The following is a 21,095-nucleotide window of genomic DNA, read 5'->3' on the forward strand; positions in this document are numbered from 1 at the left end:
TCTCCTACCTCCTCTCCCTCCTCTAGTCAGTAACTCTTCTTGCCTGTTCACTCAATGCCAGCCCCTGTGTGCCAGCTGCTGTACTGTACTCCTGTACTTTTCAAGGTTCTGTACTGTAGGATTAAAAATGTTTTATTTTTTGTGTTTGTTTCTTTATTATATATTATTTGTGTGGAAAGTATTATAAACTATTACAGTACTGTACTATATAGCCGATTATGTTAGTTGGGTACCTAGGCTAACTTTGTTGGACTTAGGACGATTGTGCTCTCAGAATGGAACTCATTCACGTATAGGGGACTTTACAAATATAGCCATGGACCACAGTTTTAATAATTTCACCCCCAAACATATGAGGCAATCAAGCTTCATGTATAATTTGTCTTGTCCTTCATTTCATTGAGCTGTAAATATTTGATGAATAGAATATATGCACAAATTCTAAAAGATTTATATAGTCACTGTTCTTTAAAATGCAATTTTTTTATCACTAGGTGTTTTCCTCTGGAAAAGAAAGGAAGAAAAAGCCTTATACTTAGAGGCAGAAATGAAACCCTTTCTCAAAGTACCTCTTTTTCTTCTGTGTTACGTGATCATTGTATTAAATGGCACTGATAGAATAAATGATGTCAGGATTAAAAGGGAAAACCCCACCATTGTACCACTGAAAAGTTGTGTGTGGGGGCTGTAAGGAGATGGGTTGCTGCAAGGAATGTGTGAGATTGTTGTGTCATCTTATGCCTCAGTCATGAATCACAAGTTGTCCTGGACTGAGAAGAAAATAGAGGTTGTTTAGTAATATGAACAGTTCAGAGTGACAGAGAACACAGAGGGATGGTCTGCATTCCCCGCATTCTCGGGCATTGTGCACAAGCCGCCTCAAGCCCCGCCCTGAGAGTTGCCCTTGCAGGCTGTCCAGGGCCACAGGAAGTAGACCCAGCATTCTCTTAAGTCCTCAGGCAAGCCCACCGCTTGAAAGAGATGTTTTTTCTTTTATTAGATTCTAAGTTGAATTTCTTTGACATTAGTTGGAGGAAACAGGTAGATGTCAGTGGGCTGTAGACTGTATTCCACACGCTGGGGTCTCTGCATCTTAGCATTGGAAGCAGATTTACCAGACTGTCTTTCCCAGTGGGAGCAGAAGTCCTGGAACTCAAGGAGAGGCATGTCTTTTCATTAATTACATCAGTTCTTTCAGAACCATTTTGAAAGAGTTTGAGTGCCTTAGTCATGTGAGCACTCCTCCCACTGAAGCCCTAGGAGTGGCAGCATCAGAAAGCTGAAAGAAGCCCCGACAGCAGTCAGGAGGCATTCCACAGTGATGACGTCGCCACTGGACAAGGAGGTTGGTCAGATCTTGGGTCTGTTTGCTTTTCCTAGTGACTCAAAATCCCTCCACCAGATTGATCCAACAGGTTTCCTTGTGGTTGGTGTTTTAACCTTTATTGGTCACATGAATTGTACCCGTGATTGTGATTGTGGGGAGGGTGGTTAGGTGGGGTGGGGGGTGGGGCAGGGGTGGAACTTTGTGGACGGTTGCTCTTCATCTTTAATCCACCACCTAAATCTCTTGGGGATTTTGTATTTAAGCCCACTTACAACTTTAACTGTGGTCCCCCTCCCATCCTCTGTGCCTGATAACCACGTGCCTCCTGGTCACTGTGTGGCCCCTTTCCTGCAGCCTGTTGAATGAGTTGTTACCTAATGATTTAGGATGAACGTCACAAAGTCATCTTGGAAAGGTTCTCCAGGTTCGACCAGGAAGTCTTTTCTTGCTAATGCTGGGGATGGGGACCTGAGAGTCATGTCATGTTCAAGGTCTGTGCTGTGGTGTATCTGTGAGTCCACTGACACCTCTTTCCCCTCCCCCAAACCACAACACAGACAGACAAGCAGAGCACATGGTGGGACTTGGCCCGATGCAAGGGCTCACTTCCTTGGTCTGTTGGTCGGTGCTCTGGGGCAGCTTCAGGCCGGCTTGGGCTGAGGCAAGGGTGTCAGACTTTACTGTTCAGAAACACTTTTTAAATCTCACTGATTTATCTGGGAATTACTACTAAATATCCAAAGCTTCCTGAATAGGGGCGAAAGGTATGCAAGTTGTAGGTCAAATCTGCATCTGCTCTCACAACAGGAGATGAATTCTGGCTGGAGAAAGCCTTTGTAGATGAGATGCTGTGTCTGTCAGTTTGTATCACCTCAGGTGAGCAGAGAAGGAAACCAAGCAGAAAGTCTGTTGCTTGTCCTTGGTTCAGCAGTGATGCTGGAAGGATGTGCACGCAGGTAATGGAGCTCTAAAGCTTCACCTCCTTAACCACTGCATTGGACTACCTGGCTGCAAAGGATGCAAAAGACCATGGACAAGGTCACTGCTGTTTTTATTATTACAACTAGTATTATTGCTTTGTTATTAAAGACAAAAAAACCTGAATGTACATACACAAAGAGAAATGGTTGAATCAACTGTTGCAGTTAATTGCACCAAGAAAGAAATAGTTGAGAATGTGGTGGAGACGAAAGCAATAAATGTAGTAAAAGCTTGTGTAATTTTGAAATTGACTCTGTATTAATGAGACGTGATTGTTTTCTTAAAACAATAATCAATGTGTTTCAGCGTAGCTCTGTAGTAAAAGCTTGTGTAATTTTGAAATTAACTCTATTAATGAGAAACAGTTGTTTTCTTAAAACAATACTTAACATGTTTCAGAGTAGCTAACAAGATGAAGGTGTTTGTGATACAGGGGCTGACTTTGTCACTTGGTCCAGATCACATGCGGATATCGGGGTCTTGTCCCTGAAATACCAGTAGGAAGAGGACTGGGGTTGATGCTGATGACCAGATGGCTTTGCCCAGAGACACATTTCCTAGAACACCAAGATTTAGTTTTAAATCACTGAAAATTGATTGGCCTAATTAAATCATTAATGTAGCATTAGAAATCTGTGGGTGTGCACTCAGTCACTCTGTCATGTCCAACTCTTTGTGACCCCGTTGACTGTAGCCCACCAGGCTCCTCTGTCTGTGAGGTTCTCCAGGCAAGAATACTGGAGAGTGGGTTGCCATTTCCTTCTCCAGGGGATCTTCTTGACCAGAGATCAAACCCATGTCTCCAGTGTTTCCTGCATTGGCAGGCAGATCCTTTACCACTGCGACACCTGGGAAGCCCATGAGAAATACACATCTAAGGAAAATATTCAAGAGAGGAAAAAAAGGCGGTGGAGAATCTGGCCCCAGTGTTGGCCCTAGGGGAGGTGGTGAGTCCTGGAGACACCTTGTAGAGGTGGGGGGGTGGGGGCGGGTAGGGGGGGCCAGCGGGTGTGCAGCATGAGAGCAGGAGGGGACACATCAGCCCCAAGGCTTATCTTCCTGCCTTTCTGAGATGCTGCTCGCCCGCTAACATGGTATTTGTTGTTCTCTTTATCCTGCTGTAACCCTTGTGTAGGAATGTGTGGGGGAGAGGGTGCTGGGGAGGCCAGGGCACTAGTCAACGTGCAGGTCACTTGCTCCGGTGCACGCACGAACCCCCGGCCAGCCCTCCTCCCACACCAGTTTCCCTGCTGGCCCAGGCCGAACAGGAATGTTTTGTAAACAAATGTGGAAACAGAGACATACAAAAGGGAGACTGTTTTTCATTTCAGCCACTGACGTGCGTGATCAAAAATCACTCATGCTGTGGACTCTGTAATTGTGGGGACCTTTCAGAAGATGCCTGCAGAGACTTCCTCTAAGTGCTCATCTCCGCTCTAAGGACAGGTGGTGGTTGTAGACTCAACTGTGACCTGTTGTGTGAGATGAGAGTGTATCAGAACCGTAAGAGCAAAGTACTCATCTGAGCCTCCATCTCAACTCCTTCCAGGAGTTTGTGGCTCTGGGCAAGTCCTGGCTGCCCGTGGAGATCAAGTCAGTTTACATTGCTCTCAATAAATCACAATTAACTGGCTCTTAAGAAACCATACTTTTAGGTAAAACAGGCAAATTTTAATTTAAAAAGTGAAAGGATTTGTTTTTAAAAGAAATGATCTTCCAGTTTTATGTCCTGGAGTCAAATGTGAAGTCAAATCCTCTAAAATCTTCTACGCCTGTTATTACTTTACATGAAACAGTAAAAACAGTGAACCTTGATGAGAGGAAGGTCCTGAGCTAGTTAATATCAGGGTTGAGTGTGCCACACTGAAGCAGAAGGGGAATGGATGTACTGTACAGAAAAGCAGCGGGAGGAAGGGATGAGTGAGGTAACCTGCATGAACTGAAACTCCAGCTTTGTGAGTGCACTGGCTCCTTGGGCCTCGCATGTGTTTCTGTCCTCATAAATGTGTGGCTCTGCCCCTAGCAGGGTCCTGACCCCTCAGAGCAGGTATGAGGGGTTCTCCCATTTGTATCCACAGGTACGCTGGGTGTCAGGATTGTGCTGAGTTCTCTGGAGGCCCAGTTCCCCTGGGGCACACGCTTACTGGGCCAGAGTGGAAGGTCAGCTTCAGGTCCACAGTGGTTGCTGGACTTAGATGTGGCACTCCTTGCCTCTTGTGAGGGTCTGCGAGTGCCTGACAGGTGGGCACTTTGGGGGGCATCCACTTTAAGGAAGAGTTTCTTAAGTAACAGATCCCTTCAGTCTGGACAAGGTTTTGGGCTGCAGCCCCAGTGAGGAATAGACAGCAGTGAATGCTGCTTACCACCAAGAAAGGGAGTGGAAATCCAACTCCCTTTAATGTCATTCTCATGGGTGTATTTGCTTTTTGTGATCATGAAATGGTCCTTTTTTATACATATGCATGTCAGAATCAAGTATGTAGTACTTTTATATGATGTTTGTGTGTGTAATACATACACATGTTGTTAGAAGCAGCAAGTATATTAATAGCTGTAATACTGGTGAAAAGTGTTGTGTCCGACTCTTTGTGAGCCCATGGACTATAGCCCTCCCTCTGTGCATCGGGTTCTCCAGGCAAGAATACTGGCATGGGTTGCCATTTCTGATACAGCAGCTTGTTAAGCAGTCATGTTTAAAAGCCATTCCTCATCTAATAAGGAGCTGAATTGGACTTTTTGCCTCAAAAGCTCAACGATCAGGTTTGCCAACAAATAAGAATGCTTAATCCTACATTTGTTGAAAAGGATGATTTTACTAGTTTTTACTGGTTTTAGAAAATTTCATTAACTTGGATTTTGAGAGACTGGCCATTCCTGGCTCATTGTAACGCCATTCTGTCAGCTCAGAAAGAGCATGGACAACAATTTGCTGAGGTTTCTCCTCTTTCATAATTGGGTACATTCCTGCCATGCCCTGGCATTGTCTCTGGCTGCTGCAGGCTGTGTCAGGGCTGCCGACAATTGCGCCCCGTGACTGGGGCGTGCTGGTGGGGTCTCCCTCCTCCCCCTACTGCTCTTCGAGCAGCTTCCAGTGAGCTGAGGGCCTGATTGGTTCTGACAGCACGGAGTGGGGACTTCGCTGGGCCCTGCAACCCCATCGGTGACACAAGGCCCACCGTCACCCTGCAGGCCATTCTCACCCATCACCCTCCTTCCCAGAGAGGAGCCAAGATGCAGGCCCCATGTGGCCTCAGAACAGGCCCTTCTTGTTTTATTCATGTGGCTGCACCCCCTCTCTGTCACTGCTGTGATGGTGGTGACACTGAGATGGGGACCCGAGGAGAATGTGGCCTGTCATCCCTGTCTGTGCATTAAGCTTCATGACCAGGACATCCCCATGGGTGGCACATTTTGGGGGAGAGGAGGAGGTGGCCGGGGAAAGCTGCCCTCCTTTCTGTCCCTTGTTTTGTTCTGATGTGGACTTTGAGCCTCAGGGGTGGCAGCTTGTCCATTGCTGCACTGTGTGCAGCACTGATATATTTCTGTTCTCAGCAAAACATTCTCTGATGATCGGCAGTTGCATTTACAGTACAGGCCTTCTAGGTTTATCTGGAGCAGCATACCTTTGTGGTCCATCCCCTAGGAAGTGGCCAGGGTCTCGCTAGGCAGGTGGAGTCATCTTTACACCCTGCTGAGAGAAAGGGAGACCCGAGCTTGATATCTGCTCCATGAGAACATGGAAGCGTGACACTGAAGAAGCATACCAAGCATGGCAAATGTTGTTGTTCACTAAGTCATGTCTGACTCTTCGCAATCCCATGGACTGCAGCATGCCAGGCTTCCCTGTCTTTCACTGTCTCTCAGAGTTTGCTCACACTCTTATCCATTGTGACATCTAACCAACCATCTCATCCTCTGTTGTCGTCCCCTTCTCCTCCTTCCCTCAGTCTTTACTAATCGGGGTCTTTTCCAGTAGTTGGATCTTCATGTCAGGTGGCCAAAACATTGGAGCTTCAGCTTCAGCATCAGTCCTTCCAATGAATATTCAGGGTTGCTTTCCTTTAGGATTGACTGGTTTGATCTCCTTGCTGTCCACGGGACTAGCAAACATTGCCTTCATCATAAGTGAATAGTCTTCTATATTCTGTCTATGTCTCTAATTTGATTTATTAGATTCTTTGTCTCTAATTTGACATTAGATTCTTTACTAGCTGAGCTACCAGGGAAGCCCAATTTGATTCATGAGAGGGGCCAACTCCCCAACCACAGTAGTTTGCTTTCACACAGGATGGGTGGTGGCCACTGGGCCTGGGAGCAGGATCTACCTGTTTGATCCTCCCCTAGGTGTTTCTAGCTTCTAAATTAGGTTTTAACATCAAATGATGTCTCCTTTGAATCTGGGAACCACTAATATCCGCAATTAATGTTTTAAGCCTGAAAGACCAAGAAAATGTCTCACGTGTTTAGTATCATTGGCAAAAACACAGTGGGTTGGTCTGTTTGTAAAAGAAATTCCTTTGCCAAATAGACATGAAAAGAAAAACTCAAAGCTGCTGGAAGTTCCTGGGCTTGGGGCCTTGCCCCTCCCTGCCAGGGCCCCCAGTGTGTGTGCCTGTGGCTTCATGGGCACCTGCTCTTGCACAGCTTTCTTCCAGGCCCCACGCATCCTGTGAGGCCCATTTCAGTTTGAGTGGCAGGAGAGACTTGGCTCAGGAACTGGGGGACTCAATTGCTTGTGGAGGGTGGGATACCCCTAGAACCTGACCCAAAGTACCTACTTTCTCCAGGGTCTGATTTGTGTTTTGATTACTCTATCCTTGAATTGTGCTTTGTTTGTTTTTTCTGTTCTAGTCTGTGCTTTCATCTTTGTTTTCTATTTTAAATCTGAATGTGAGTTGACGGTCCTTCATAATCATCTCTCTTTGAAACACAGTAAGGTGTAAGTCTAAAAAAAAGAGGTAGAACTCTTGAGAAAGTACAGAAAAAAAGATTTCGTCCCATAATTGGACAGTGCAAGCACACTTATGCTCACAGTATAAATTCCTCTCTAACCCTAGAACAGTCCAGAATTTGTAAGAGAAGTAACCAGCAGGGCTGAGGTGTTTCCGATAGAAAGTTAAGTGTTGTCCTGTGCCCTTCAGCTGCAGCCTCCTGGGTCCCCTGTGGTCACTGTCGCGGTCCTCTTGGCCCCCAGCCTTCCTCCCTGCTTTGGTGCTGCTGTGTGTTCAGACCTGCACTCCTTCAAAAGACCTCAGAAATAGAGAAGCATTTCTGAGGTCTTCCATTCAAAGAAGCAGTGTAAAAGCACAGTCATTGTTTATTAACCTATTTGGTTCACATTTCTCACGTCTTAGAGCATGAAGTCTACTTCTGGGCTTATCACACCGTGGGTACCTGCCGTTGTGTGATTGTTGTTGGATAGGAACCCACCCCAGACCTTGCTGACTTGTCTCTTGTTCACCTCGGTTCTCCCCAGAGTCTGCCCTGGGCTGGTGGTCAGCTGGGGTGGGGCAGGGCTCCTGTGGACCTGGGCTGGGTGTCCATGATGCCTCTCGAGTGCCCTCTGGGCTGTGCCCTATCTTGAGTGTCAGGCTTCCTCCCAGGGCAGGTGCCCCAGAGATGGAAGCTGCCAGGCTTCTTCAGAATTCAGCCTCAGAGGTCATAGGTCTCCATGTCACTGCATTCAGGAGGTGGGGGTATCCCTGTGGGAAGAACGTGGGGGTCGTGTGGGTGTCGCCCTTGGAGATTGGCCACCACAGCCAGAAAACCAGCAGCAGACACTTCCCTATTTCACAGTGCTCCTTACGGTCATTACAGTCTGCTCATTTTACTGTTACTCTCACAAGACTGGAAGTTCCATCTCTCTCTGACTCCATTTCCTGCTTTGAGTTCTTTTTCAGAACTGTCAGGGAAACAGCCCCAGAGCTGGTTAACCTGAGCCTGGAGTCGTAGCTGGATGCTTCAGTTATTAGCTCTGAGTGAGGGCAGTGTCCTCTTTGTAGGAACCGCTTTCCTTTCCTTTGTCAAGTGAAGACACTAAGCAGGATTCAGTGGGACCTGCTGGGCACGGCGCCTCCCTGCCGCTGGAGCTACTAGCCCTCAGGTGGCTGGAGAAGGCCCTGCTGTGGGTAGAGGACCTGCCTTGCTGCCCCGAGGTCCCCTGTGACCTGGGGCAGGTGGTCACACATGCATGGCCCTGATTTCCTCCCTTTGTTGTGTTAATTTCCCCAACCTTCCTTGTCCTTTTCCTTGCCCTCAGTGTAAAGAGATCCCTTCCGATCATCAGGCAAGTGTGGATGACCAGTTTCTGGTGGGCAGCAGGCTCTGAGAGAACACGCTTTTGCTCAGAAGGAGGGTCCCCTTCCTCGTGTCCTGGGGGGACAGTCCTGGCTGGGAGTTGATAAGGGCATGTTATGTAAAATCTGGAGGGCAAGCCTTTCCCTTGTAGGTCAGCATTCCGCCGCCAGCTAGGAGGGCTAATCAGCAGCAGCATTTTCTGTGCTCATTCCAGAGAGTTTCCCGGGGGCTCGATAAATCTAGCAGCCTGTTTACAGGAACATGGTTATTTAACAAACTCGTCTCCACAGCTTGAGTCTGTTTTCACCCCCATCTCTCCTGCCCCTTGTGTGAGACCGTTACTGTCTACTCGTGCTGCTCTGTATATTACTGTAACATGGTTTTGCACCCTTAATATAAAAGTTGCTTTACACACCAGTCATGTTAAATTCGTTAGAGAACTGTTGTAAAGTTCTTACTTTTTAGCCTCTCCCCTGTGTTTCAGTCCTGTCTCTCATCTGCCCACTTGTATTTCTAGCTAGCTAATTTAATTTGCCTTATTGACACGTTCACTCACCTGTTTGTTCATTTATTCAACAAATGTTACTTTGTATGCCTGGTGTGGGCTGTGTAATATTAGATAGGAAAGATGGGGCGCTGGAGCCTGGCGAGCTGTCTGCACAGGGTGTCTGCCCCGACGGTGTCCGCGGTCATGGGGCTGAACCAGAGTGCAGGGGGTCTCCAGGGGACAGTACTGCTGCTGCTGCACCCTTGGCCCTAGAGCGGCTCTCTGAGGGGTTGTTTGTAGGGCAGATTCTTTGTGGCCCAGGTGTGCTGAGATGGATGTTCTCTACATTTGGGTAAACATTGCCACAGTCCCCAGAAACGTTGCATTTAATATGTACTCCCCTCCATGGTGTCTCTCTGCTTCATTCCAGGCCCTCTCCACTGTTTGCAGTGTGAAGGGTAAAATGAACAGTGTCTCATTATTTGTTTTACCTCTTTAAATATGTGTGAAGTCAAGCATCTTCTGATTTTTGTTTTTGAGATGTGTATTTCTCTTCCCATGAATTTTCTGATACCTTCCCCATTATTCTGTTGCTTTATTTTTGTCCATATGAGCACTTTCTAAAATAAGGAAGTTACCCTTTGTGTCTTGTCACTAATGTCTTCCCTGTTTGTTGTTTGGTTCTGAGGTTATGTCCTGCCCAAAAAGAGACCATTCTTCCGGCCTTGAGATGATGCACATCCTCACTGTTCTCCCAGGCTTCCTCTTATGGCTTCATGTTTGCATCATTAGAACCTTTGATTTGTCTAAGATTAATTGTGGTGTAAAGCATGAGGGAGTCTGGCTTTGTTTTTTGCAGATAGCTTCCTGGTTACATTTAAACACGTTGATTGAGTGATCTTTTATTTATTTATTTGACTGCATGGGGTCTTAGTTGTGGCATGTGGGTGGTAGTTCCCTGACCAGGGGTCAACCCAAGCCCCCTGCATTAGGAGTGAGAGTCTTAGCCACTGTACTACCACAGAAGTCCTAAGTGATCTCTTTTCTTGAAATCCTATATTTATAATGATAGACCCTTATCATGGGCTTCCCTGGTGGCTCAGCAGTAAAGAATCTGCCTGTAGTGCAGGAGCCGCAGGAGACACGGGTTCGACCTCTGGATCAGGCAGATCCCCTAGAGAAGGACAGGACAACCCACACCAGTATTCTTGCCTGGAGAATCCCATGCACAGAGGAGTCAGGTGGGCTACAGTCCATGAGGTTGCAAAGACTTGGACACAACTGAAGCAACTTACATGCACGCATGCACTTTATCATAAATTAAATTCTCTCATGTATGTTAATCCTTTTTGTGATCCAGTCATCTGTTTTGTTTATTTCTTTTTCAACTCCAAACTGTATTGATATTGAAACTTCATAATATGTTTTATTATCTGCTAGAGCTAGTTCCTACTCATTCCTTTTTTCCCCCCAAAATTTTGTTTTCCCATTGTGAAAACTTTTCTTTTTGCAAAGTTTGTTAGCAGTAGCAAAATCTTTCTCTTAGGTCCTCAGAACCAGTCTATAAAGGAAGTTTTAAAAAATTGAATTTGGGCTGTTCACCTTATTAGGGGATTCGTTTTTTCAACAAATATTGGGGAAGCTACTGTCTGTTGATGCCAGACTCAATTGGCTGTTTCATTCTCTCGATTTTCTTCCCCTCTTTCCTTCTCTCTTTCAGTGTTTATAGGGTGATGGTCTGTGCGAACACTGAACTTGGTGGGAGACACAGAGGAGCACCAGACTCTGTTTCACTGATGGCGCCCCTGGAGCTGGGCCTCAACCTCAGGACTGGACACATGCGGAGCCTGGTCTCAGAGCTTGTGTAGACTCTAGAACACCAGGAAAGGCAAAGAAGGGAGTGAAGCCTCCCCTCAACCATTCCTATGTCCTTTCCTGAGCCTCTGTACAGCCCCCATGCTGGGCTAGCAGCCTTATGACTGACCAGTGGTTCTTAGAACTGACCGCTGATGCTGAATGCCTAGAAAATCACAGAGAAGCAGCTAGGATCTGGCACTCAAAAATTCTACTAATTCTACTTGGAAATGTTTTCAAAACACATACTTTACACACTAAGACAGTCTCAAGGGAGTATATGCCCTCTCCTTCTCCTGTGGGAGGAGTGGAGGGCCGCGTTCTAAGCTCACCGTGGGAGGGAAGGATGTGCTGTTCTCCTGCCCAAGTGCGTGGGCTGAGCGGGTGTGGAGGCAGGCAGGCCTTTTCTCCAGGGACCATGCTTGGACATCCAACAGGTGCCTTTACAGTTTTGCCTTTGTCCCCTCTTGTGATGGTCGTCATGTAGGTCATTCATTTTTTCAGTTGGTTTCTTGTTCATTGTTGCCCTTGGCTTTTACACTTAAAGACCAGGTTCTAATATGGGCCAGACAGCCAGCGCGACTGATCTGGGCATTGCTCAGCTTAGATGGCAGAGGTTTCTTGTGTCCAGGACAGCTTTGGTGCCCATCAGGAATCACTCGTTCCACTTCACACGGTTGATGTGGTACATGATTGATTTTGTGTGTGTGTGTGTTCAGTTGCTTCAGGCATGTCTGACTCTTTGCGACCCCATGGTCTGTAGCCTCCCAGACTCCCCTCCTCTGTCCATGGGATTCTTCAGGCAAGAATACTGGAGTGGGTTGCCATTTCCTCCTCCAGAGGATCTGCCTGACCCAGGGATCAAACCCACATCTCCTGAATCGCTTGCATTCCAGGTGGATTCTTCATTGATGAGCCAGGGGAAGCCCCACAGAATTGATCTTAAGTGTTGTGAATAAATGTCTTGAGTCTAGTTTGGTTGGTCTTTTGGGAAGGTCTCAGGGAGCACAGACACACAGGCAACTCTGGGTCCCCACACAGACAGGACAGGACCCTAGTGACCTCTCCTCCTCCTCCTCCCCCCTCCTTCCCCCTTTTCTTCTCCTTCCTTGTGAGGCTGGGGGCTCCTGATGCTGGCTCCCTGAGGTCCCATGCCCCCAGCCCATGGCCTCCCAGGCCGGCTCGGCTGAGGGCAGCCACTGGACCTCTCCTCCTGATGGCTCACTCCCAACCAGAGGCATCTGTGTTTACTGAACGTGCCTTTCCCCTCCATCAGTTTATTGTCGTGAAGGACACGCTGTAGTCTTCAGTGGATCCAAAGCACTGGAATGCTTTCCAAACATTCCAGACTATTTTCTGACCTGACATTTGACTTCTATGAAAGCAGCCTGTTTGTTTTTGTCCCGCAGAAAACATACGCTAAGGGCAGCTTTTGTAATATAGTAAATAAGATCCCACACGAATTCCACATAGCCTGCTGTGCGGGGAGTTCACATAATAAGGTGAAGAATGCTGCTCATTTGTGTTCCCACTGGCCTAGACATTTCACCCCCCTCCCCTTGCATCTGTCAAAGCCGTGTTGCAGCACACAAATGTTAAACGTATTGATAGAAAATGGATGGTTTCTCTTCATAAATAACCAGAACCATTATGGCAACTACCCTGTATGTCTCAGTGAGGGTGAAGATGGGCTCTAAATATAGTCAGTGACTTAAGCTAATGCTCCATTTGTGAGGGAAAAATGTGTTGAAATTCAGGTGGGTGTTATAAAAGGGGCAGGGAGGTAGGGGGCAAGACTCAGGTGCATGGGAGAAAGTCATGCCAGACATACAGGCAGATTCCACAGAGTAGAGGTAACAGAGAATTAATATGCTGCTATTTTTGAAAAGGAGAAGGTGTCACATCACCGAAAGGAGAAGAAAAAAATTCTTAAAGCTACGTTTACATCAAGTTTATGTCAGCTCTGTGTTTCCTTTCTTCTGAGGGCCTGTGATGGAAGAATGCGTCTGCAGTTGTTATCTGCAGGTTTGTTTCTGTGTCACTAACAGCCAAGGGCAGGGACTTCTCTCGGAGACCGTGTGTGTCTCCCACTCGGCAGAGCCTGGTCATGAGACTAGATCCCTGTGTGTGTGTGCGCGCTCGGTGGTGTCCGACTCTGTGCAACCCCATGGACTGCGGCCTGCCGTGCTCCCCTGTCCATGGGATTTCCCAGGCAAAAATACTGAAGTGGGTTTCCATTGCCTCCTCCAGGGGATCGTCCTGACCCAGGGATCAAACCTATGTCTCCTGCATTGGCAGGTGGGTTTTTACCACCGGGCTACGTGGGAAGGCCCCCTTCAACAAGCTGCTTCTGCCTTTTTAGCTTCCCTGTTTGTCTCTCTTGTCTGCTCCTTCACTCCTCTTCTACGTTCTGCAGCAGCTGTTAAGGCTCTGGAGGGCCAGATCCACCTCTTGTCTGGTGTTGGTGATGGTGCCTGGCTCAGGCCTCATGTGAGGTGCTGCCGGGTGTGTGTACATCTTCTCTCGCCCAGCTCACTGACAGATGCAGACTGGTCTTCTTCTAGGTATGCAGCGTGGCTCCAGATTCTTCACCATGTCTGTGTACCTTCATTCATTCATCTGTCAAATATCTATTACAATACTTTTTACAAATACAGATGTACTGCTAAAGATGATCATATTATGAAAGGCCCCCAGTTCTTATGGATATTGCAAGTTTCTTTCCATGTTACAGTCACCCTGAAGCTGAGGGAAGCCACCGCCTACTCTGTGGGGAGAAGTGTGTGTTGAGGTTGCACCAGACCCGGCAGAGTAGAATCTTCAACAGGATGGAGAAGAGTGAGAGGCAGAGCTCAGGTTAACATGCACAGCTTGTCCGCTTCATCTGACGGGCACCGGGGCTGTACACAGATGCCCTTGGTTAGCATCTTACCATTTGCTGCTGTCAGTAGCTGCAGAAAGAGTGGTTCTTATCCTGTCAGGAAGATTGGTATTGACTTATGTAGCTAAAACCAGGAACAGCCATCTGATCTTGTCCTCGAATAGTTTCCTGGTCCTGTTACATCTTGCTCATCCTGTTAAAACTCAGTTGCAGATTCTAGCTCAAGTGAATTAGGAAGATCCTAGCTCATGTGAGCTCTCATGGTTTCCTGAATGTTCACATCAGACCTGGAAGGGCCAGGCCATCTTATATCTCCTGGAGGAGGAGGAAAAAGGCTTAAATTTAAGCCTTCTAAATTTAGTTAATGTTTGCTTCTTATCATAGAACTTTTGTTTCAATTTTAAAGAAGAGATTTACAAGCAAAATACAGGTGTTTGTAAAGCAAAAAGTTGAAAGGAATGATAAGTAGCAGACGTGTTTACCACTCAGTGCCCAGTAAGACAAAGAAAAAGGAAGCCAGATGTAAACTGAAGAGAAAGCGCCTGTGTGGCCAGCGGATAAGTGCAGTGGGGATGGCGATGATGGAGCAGGACTCACTCCAGCCCCTCCAGCTGGAGCTTCAGCCCCTTGGTCCTGGAGACCTCAGGGTCAGATGCTAGGTTGCTTGTCTTTTGTGTCCCTGATTTGGGTTGAAAGCTCTGTTGACTTGAACCTGACCCAGAGGCCTCCAGGCAACTGGACCGGAGAAGAACTTGCAGATAACTGTCCTGACAGGGGGTGTCCCGTGCAGTTCTCAGTAGTGACCACGGCCTGAGACTGGGACCTCGCTAAACTCATAACTTAGCACCTAAGCCGGGTATAGTCCCTCCCCTCAAGGAGTTTACGCTCTGAAAGATCTGAAAGAAGGAAGCGGTGAGCAGACTTCAGAAGAGAACGTCTTCTCATCTTGAGAGAGAAATCTTTGGAGAGGTACCAATTGAAGACAAAGGAAGTGAACACTGTATCACTGACCAACCCCTCGAAATGTCCAGGCAGCCTTGGAAAAGCTGAAGCTTGTAGTTTAAAAGAGCCTGCGCTGCTCAGGGAATGACAGGTAAGAACTTACCTCAGTTTTCTATCATAAACCTTCAGCAGGAAAATAGAAACCACAGTGACTCGCCATCTTGAAAGACTGGCCATGGAGGCTGGGAGCCAGCCGTGCAAACTGTTGCGAGCAGCAGATTCAACAAAGGTTTTGTCCTTCTCCTGAGAGCAGGTGGTGGGCGGGAGGGCGGGTGGGACACACCCAGGTCTCGAGGCCAGCCTTGCTCTGCGGTTCTGCACCCCAGAGGACTGGCAGCAGCTGCTTTCTCACTTTCCCCCCAGAGCCCTCAGCTTGTTTCTCTCTAGACTAGACCCAGGTGGTGAACTGAAAGGCTCACAGGGCCTGACCAGCTGCATCCTTGATTCTCCTGCCAGGCAGGCCTGAGGAAGGAGCGCTGGCTTCTAGCACCCCACGGAGGGCTTCTCCTCACCCCTAACCCCCAGCAGGCATTTGAGGTCAAGATGTGTTAAAGGTGCCAAACAGCACTTCTCTGCCAGCTGCATCAGAAACCTGGGGGTGGGCTGAGGACTCTGCACTGGGCCCCCATCAGGAGCTGTTCCAGGGCCTCCTGTTGCCTAGGACCCACCACTACTGTTGCCTGGCACCCACCAGCCCTGTCGCCAGCCGCTGATTCCTGATCTGGTCTGCTGGAGCCTCTTCCGCGTGGACACGCAATGCTCCACGGCTGCCCGGGCTTCATCCTGTCTGCTCTCACTCCCTGTCCTGTTGGCCCTGGTTTAAGGGCCCACCTCTCAGGTGACTATGTGTGTGTGCTGTGACAGCCCAGCCTAGTGGTTTCCTGAGTGAGTTTTCTTCTGCTGGAATGACCCTCGCCGCATGGTGCATCTTAGCTTACATCACCCGTTAACTCAGTCTCTTTTTTGCCATCCCGTGCCATTCTGCCTGTTTCTGTGCTTATTTCTGATTCATTGTATTTATATTCCAACATGGCAATGTTTGTGAAATTCTAAGCAGTGGGAACCAGGTTCTCTTTCTTCCTGTAACTTCCTTTATTCCAAATACAGAGCAGTTTTACCTCAGTCTCTCTGGGCCTAAAATTTCTCATCTATGAAATGAAGGTACTAGAGGTGTCTACCACCACCAGAATTTGGTGGTTCTTGACTGGAGGTACCCATCAAGGTCACCTGGAGTCCCACGTGTGTGCTGGACAACACATGGACGTCCCATGTAGAGTCATGAACTGGGGCCCCTGTTTTGCTCCAGACACTAAAATTGGCTCAGAGTGCATCACAGACCTAAATCATGAGAAGAGAACCCAAGGCTAACCTTTCTGACATTGGAACAAGCAGTGGATTCTTAGATACGACAACAAAATCACAAGTGACCAAAGAAAAAACAGATGTGTTAGACCTCATCAGTGTTATAAACGTCTGTGCTTCAGAGGACGCCATTAGTAAAGTGAAAAAACAACTCACGAAATGGAAGGAAATACATGCATGTCACACATCTCCTAAGGGCTTAGTGTCCAGAAAGTATAAAAGACTCTTACAAGTCACCTATGAAGAAGCAATGACAGAAGACTTGAATAAACAGTTCTCCAAGGAAAGTATTCAAATGGCCAACAAGCATGTGATGCTCAGCATTACTGGCTGTCAGGGAAACACAAATCAATATCACATTAGATGCCACTTCACACCACCAGGTCGTCTATAATCAAGATAAACAGTCACAAATGTTGACTAAAAAGTGGAGAAACTGGAAGCCCTGTGGATGCTGGTATGAATGTAAAACAGTGCAACTGCTATGTAAAAAAGTTTACAGTTCCTAAAAATGTTAATATAGATCACATGTGTAGTTACCATTTTTTGTTGTTGTTGTTCAGTTGCTAAGTTGTATCTGAAAACTGTCACTAAGTCATGGCAAGAATACTGAAGTGGTTTGCCATTCCCTCCTCCAGTGGACCACGTTTTGTCAGAACTCTTTACTGTGACCCGTCTTTCTTGGGTAGCCATGCACGGCGTGGCTCATAGCTGCATTGAATTATATAAGTCCCTTTACCATGACAAGACTGTGATCCGTGAAGGGGATAGTCACCATGTGACCCAACAATTCCATTCCTAAGGGTATGTATATAAGAGAGTTGAAAATGTACGTTCACTCAAGAACTTGTACATAGACATGTAGCAACTTTATTTCATAATAACCCCAATGTCCATCAGCTGATATATGGGTAAACAGATTGTGGCACATCCATATGATAAAATATTACTCAGACATGAAAATAAATGGAATACTGACACATGCTGCAACATGGGTGAACCTTGAAAACATTGTGTGTGTGAGAGAAAGAAGCCAGTCACAAAAGGCCACATATTCTATCCTTCCATGCATATGAAATACTCAGAGTAGGCAAATTCACAGAGGCAGAAGATATATTAGTAGTTGCCAGGGACTAGAAGGTTGGGATGGAAAAGGAAATGGCAACCCACTCCAGTATTCTTGCCTGGAGAATCCCAGGGATGGGGGAGCCTGGTGGGCTGCCGTCTATGGGTTCGCACAGAGTCGGACACGACTGAAGCAGCTTAGCAGCAGCAGCAGCAGAAGGTTGGGAAGGGGAGCAGAGTAGGGTGTGACGATTACTTGGAACAAGGTCCTTAACGGGGTCCTGAAAATGTTCAGAAATTAGATACTGGGGATAGTTGCACTTCTTTGTGAATATACTAAAAACCACTGAGTTTGTACACTTTCAAACGGTGTCTTTGAATGTAAATTATACAAATCTCAAGAAAGCTGTTTTGTTCAATCCCTGTGAGAGCTTTTCTAAAGTACATATAGCATCTTCTGTTCTCATATCCTGGTTCAGCTTCAGCAGGACTGGAACGTGTGTAGGGTTCCACCCACAAGACTCATAGTAAACAGTAGTCCTGTCTGCAGTGCACACACTTGGGTTACCCTGGAGCAAGTGTGGCATGTTCTCTCAGTAGGTGAGTATAGCTGTGCAAATCTGACAGTGCCCTGGATGACCTTAGGACAAGTGGAAAGCAGAGCCTGTGATTCCAGCCTGCTGTCCGGATCCAGGCAATAGGGATAGGAGGAGAGGAGGGCAGTGAGCTGAGGGTACGAAGGACTCCCGGGAAAAGTGAGGCCAGAGAGTGGGATGTGATCCCCCAGGGGAGGGACACAGTCCCCAGGAGAGGGATGCAGTCCCCAGGGTGGGGACGTGGTGTGAGGTCATCCTCTCCTTGACAGGGGTCTGGAGGCAGGGCAGAGACAGAGGGTGTGTCTGCAGGACACACGTGCTTGTGGTTTCATTCTGGTGGTGGCCAGCATATCTTTGAAGAGGTCCTGCAATCAGTTTTTCTCCCCGAGATATTTTCTTTCAAGTTATAAAATCATTGTAGCAAAGGGAAGTGCACTCAGTATTTTGTTATTATGTATAAGGAAAAGAATCTGGAAAAGAATATATATAAATGTTGCATGTATATATATATATATGTATATGTATGTATACATGTGCATATGTGTATATATATGTGTGTGTGTGTGTGTGTGTGTATATATATATATGAAATTAAAAGACGCTTGCTCCTTGGAAAAAGAGCTATGACAAGCCTAGACAGTGTATTAAAAAGCAGAGACATCACTTTGCTAACAAAGGTACATATAGTCAAAACTATGGTTTTTCCAGTAGTCATGTATGGATGTGAGAGTTGGACCATAAACAAGGCTGAGCGTCGAAGAACTGATGCCTTCTCCAAACTGTGGTGTTGGAGAAGACTCTCGAGAGTCCCTTGGACTGCAAGGAGATCAAACCAGTCGATCCTAAAGGAAATCAACCCTGAATACTCATTGCAGGGACTGATGCTGAAGCTTCAATCCTTTGGCCACCTGATGTGAAAAGCTGACTAACTGGAAAAGACCCTGATGCTGGGAAAGATTGAGGGCACGAGGAGAAGGGGATGACAGAGGATGAGATGATTGGATTGTATCATCAGCTCAATGGACATGAGTTTGAGCAAACTGTAGGAGATAGTGAAAGACAGGGAAGCTTGGCGTGCTGCAGTCCATGGAGTCTCAAAGACTGGGATGCGACTGACTGAACAACAAAAATATATACATACACACATAACTGAATCACTTTGGTGTACAGTGAAAACTAACTCAACTACATTTTAAAAAGTCATGAAATGATTGAGCACAGATGTAAAAATAAAAACCAACCAAAAATTAATTTCCACCATACAGAGAAATGTATGGCACAAAACAGTTGACTTTCTAAATAAGATGGTCCTGTAAATAAGACAGACCCACGGACAAGACCATCCAGAAGCAAGCTGGTGTGCTTTCAAGTGTGATGTTAGAGCTGACTTCCTGGTTGGACTTCAGGAAGATGACACTGTTAATGTTAAAATTGGAATGTTAATACAGAAACACTGGACAAAAACCCAAAGGTGTAAACACTTAGAAGATTTTAAAACTAATAAGGATTTTTCTGGTGGTCCAGTGGCTAAGACCCCAGTCTCCTATTGCAGAGGGCCCGGGTTTGATCCCTGGTCAGGGAACTAGACCCCACCATAACTAAGAGTTCACATGCCACAACTAAAGATTCTGTGTCCTGTGATTAAGAATCAGCACAGCCAAAAAATAAACAAAAGAAATAAAGCCATTCTTTTAATAATAGAACACTTTCTAATAATAATAATCTTGGAAATGAGGCAATGTTTGTTACAAGCCACTAACTGAATATACAGGCTTGTTTATTTAAGAGTACCCAGTATGGGGACTTCCCTGGTCGTCTAGTGGTGAAGACTCTGTGCTTCTGCTGCTGAGGGTGCTTGGAGGTGTGAGTTTGATTCCTGGTTGGGAGTTAAGATCCCACAGGCTTCGTGGTGTGACCAAACAAAAAAACAAACCAAAAAAAAAAAACAGTCGTAATTATCTCCCAGCTGCCAAAGGCAGGCTGTATGTTGGCCAGAGGCCCCTGGAGCAGGGCACTTGAACACCGTCCTCTATCTTTCATTCTGTTTGGCTGCAGAAAGGCCTCCTCTGCTTTTCTTGTCCATGTGGCAGAAAAACACGACCAGGGCCCAAGGGTGGGTCCACGAGTGAAGGAGACAGACTTTCAGGTGTCAACTGCTCTGGCCTTTTAAAAACTTTAATTGTAACCACCTCTTTTCAGTCCAATGGTAACCATTCAGGAAGTCTCTTGTGTTGTAAAAGTTTGTAAATTTTATTAACTTAAATTCATCTATCCTTTAAAATTTCTTTAATCCATGTCATGCTTAGAAGGGTGACCTCTCCCAGTGAAAGATTGTTGAAATATTCTTCTGTTCTTTTTATTTTAAAATTTTTGCTCCCACATTTATTTCATGACGTGGTTTAAGATAAAAATACAACTTCATAATACCAGGAGGATTCCTTCACTCCAAAAGAACTTCATGGTGATTAGCAGTCACCCCGAGTTACCCTCCCTTGAGCCTCTGTCAGCACCAGTCTATGGATTTGCCTTTTCCCAATGTTTCATACAGATGATCTAATGCAATATGTGGCCTTTCGTGTCAGGCTTCTTTCATTTAACATGATGTCGTCAAGGCTTATTCGTGTGGCAGCCACACTTTGCTCCTTCTTAGGGCTGAGCAATACTCTGTTGTGTGAACAGACCACAGTTTGTTCAGTCATCAGTTGGTGGATGTTTGTGCTGTTTCTGCTCTTTGGTTATTGTGACATAATGCTGCTCTAACTGTTTACAAGTTTTTATCGAGGTGTATGTTTTCAATTCTCTTGGGCGTGGGATTGCTGGTAACTCTGTATTTGACATTTTGAGGAACTCCTAGACTTTTCTCTAAAGCAGCTGAGCCATTTTACATCCCCATCAGTGATACATGGAAGTCCAGCTTCTCTGTGTCCTCCCACTCTTGTTTCTATTGATCTTTTTGATTATAGCTATCCTCGTGGTTGTGAAGGGATGTGTCATCATGGTTTTCATTTGCATTTTCCTAATGACTGTAGTCCACCAGGCTTCTCTGTCCGTGGGTTTCTCCAGGCAAGAATACTGGAGTGAGTTGCCATTTCCTTCTCCAGGGGATCTTCCCGACCCAGGGATCACTCATGTCTGACTATGTCTCCTACACTGGTAGGCGAAATCTTTGCTGCTGAGCCACCCAGGAAGCCCACTCTTTCTGGCTTACTTGTTTAATTTGTCTTCAATTCCTGTGTAGTTCAT

The 21,095-nt window shown here is 46.5% G+C and overlaps 1 protein-coding gene across 6 annotated transcripts in view; it reads left to right on the forward strand.

Moving 5' to 3' along the window:
• Positions 1-21,095, forward strand: part of TJP1 (tight junction protein 1) — a 260,114-nt gene that overhangs the window by 95,246 nt on the left and 143,773 nt on the right. Inside the window, exon 1 of one of the 6 annotated variants that reach the window (XM_006066397.4) lies at positions 1,084-1,345. The exons of the other annotated variants lie outside the window; for them this stretch is intronic. Within the exon in view, the coding sequence (XP_006066459.1) occupies positions 1,322-1,345 (24 nt within the window). The 5' untranslated portion in view covers positions 1,084-1,321. Of the gene's footprint in view, positions 1-1,083; positions 1,346-21,095 lie in introns of those variants that run through there. 6 annotated transcript variants of the gene reach the window in all.

The sequence above is a fragment of the Bubalus bubalis genome, chromosome 20 (genome assembly GCF_019923935.1).
Source record: "Bubalus bubalis isolate 160015118507 breed Murrah chromosome 20, NDDB_SH_1, whole genome shotgun sequence".
NCBI lineage: Eukaryota > Metazoa > Chordata > Mammalia > Artiodactyla > Bovidae > Bubalus > Bubalus bubalis.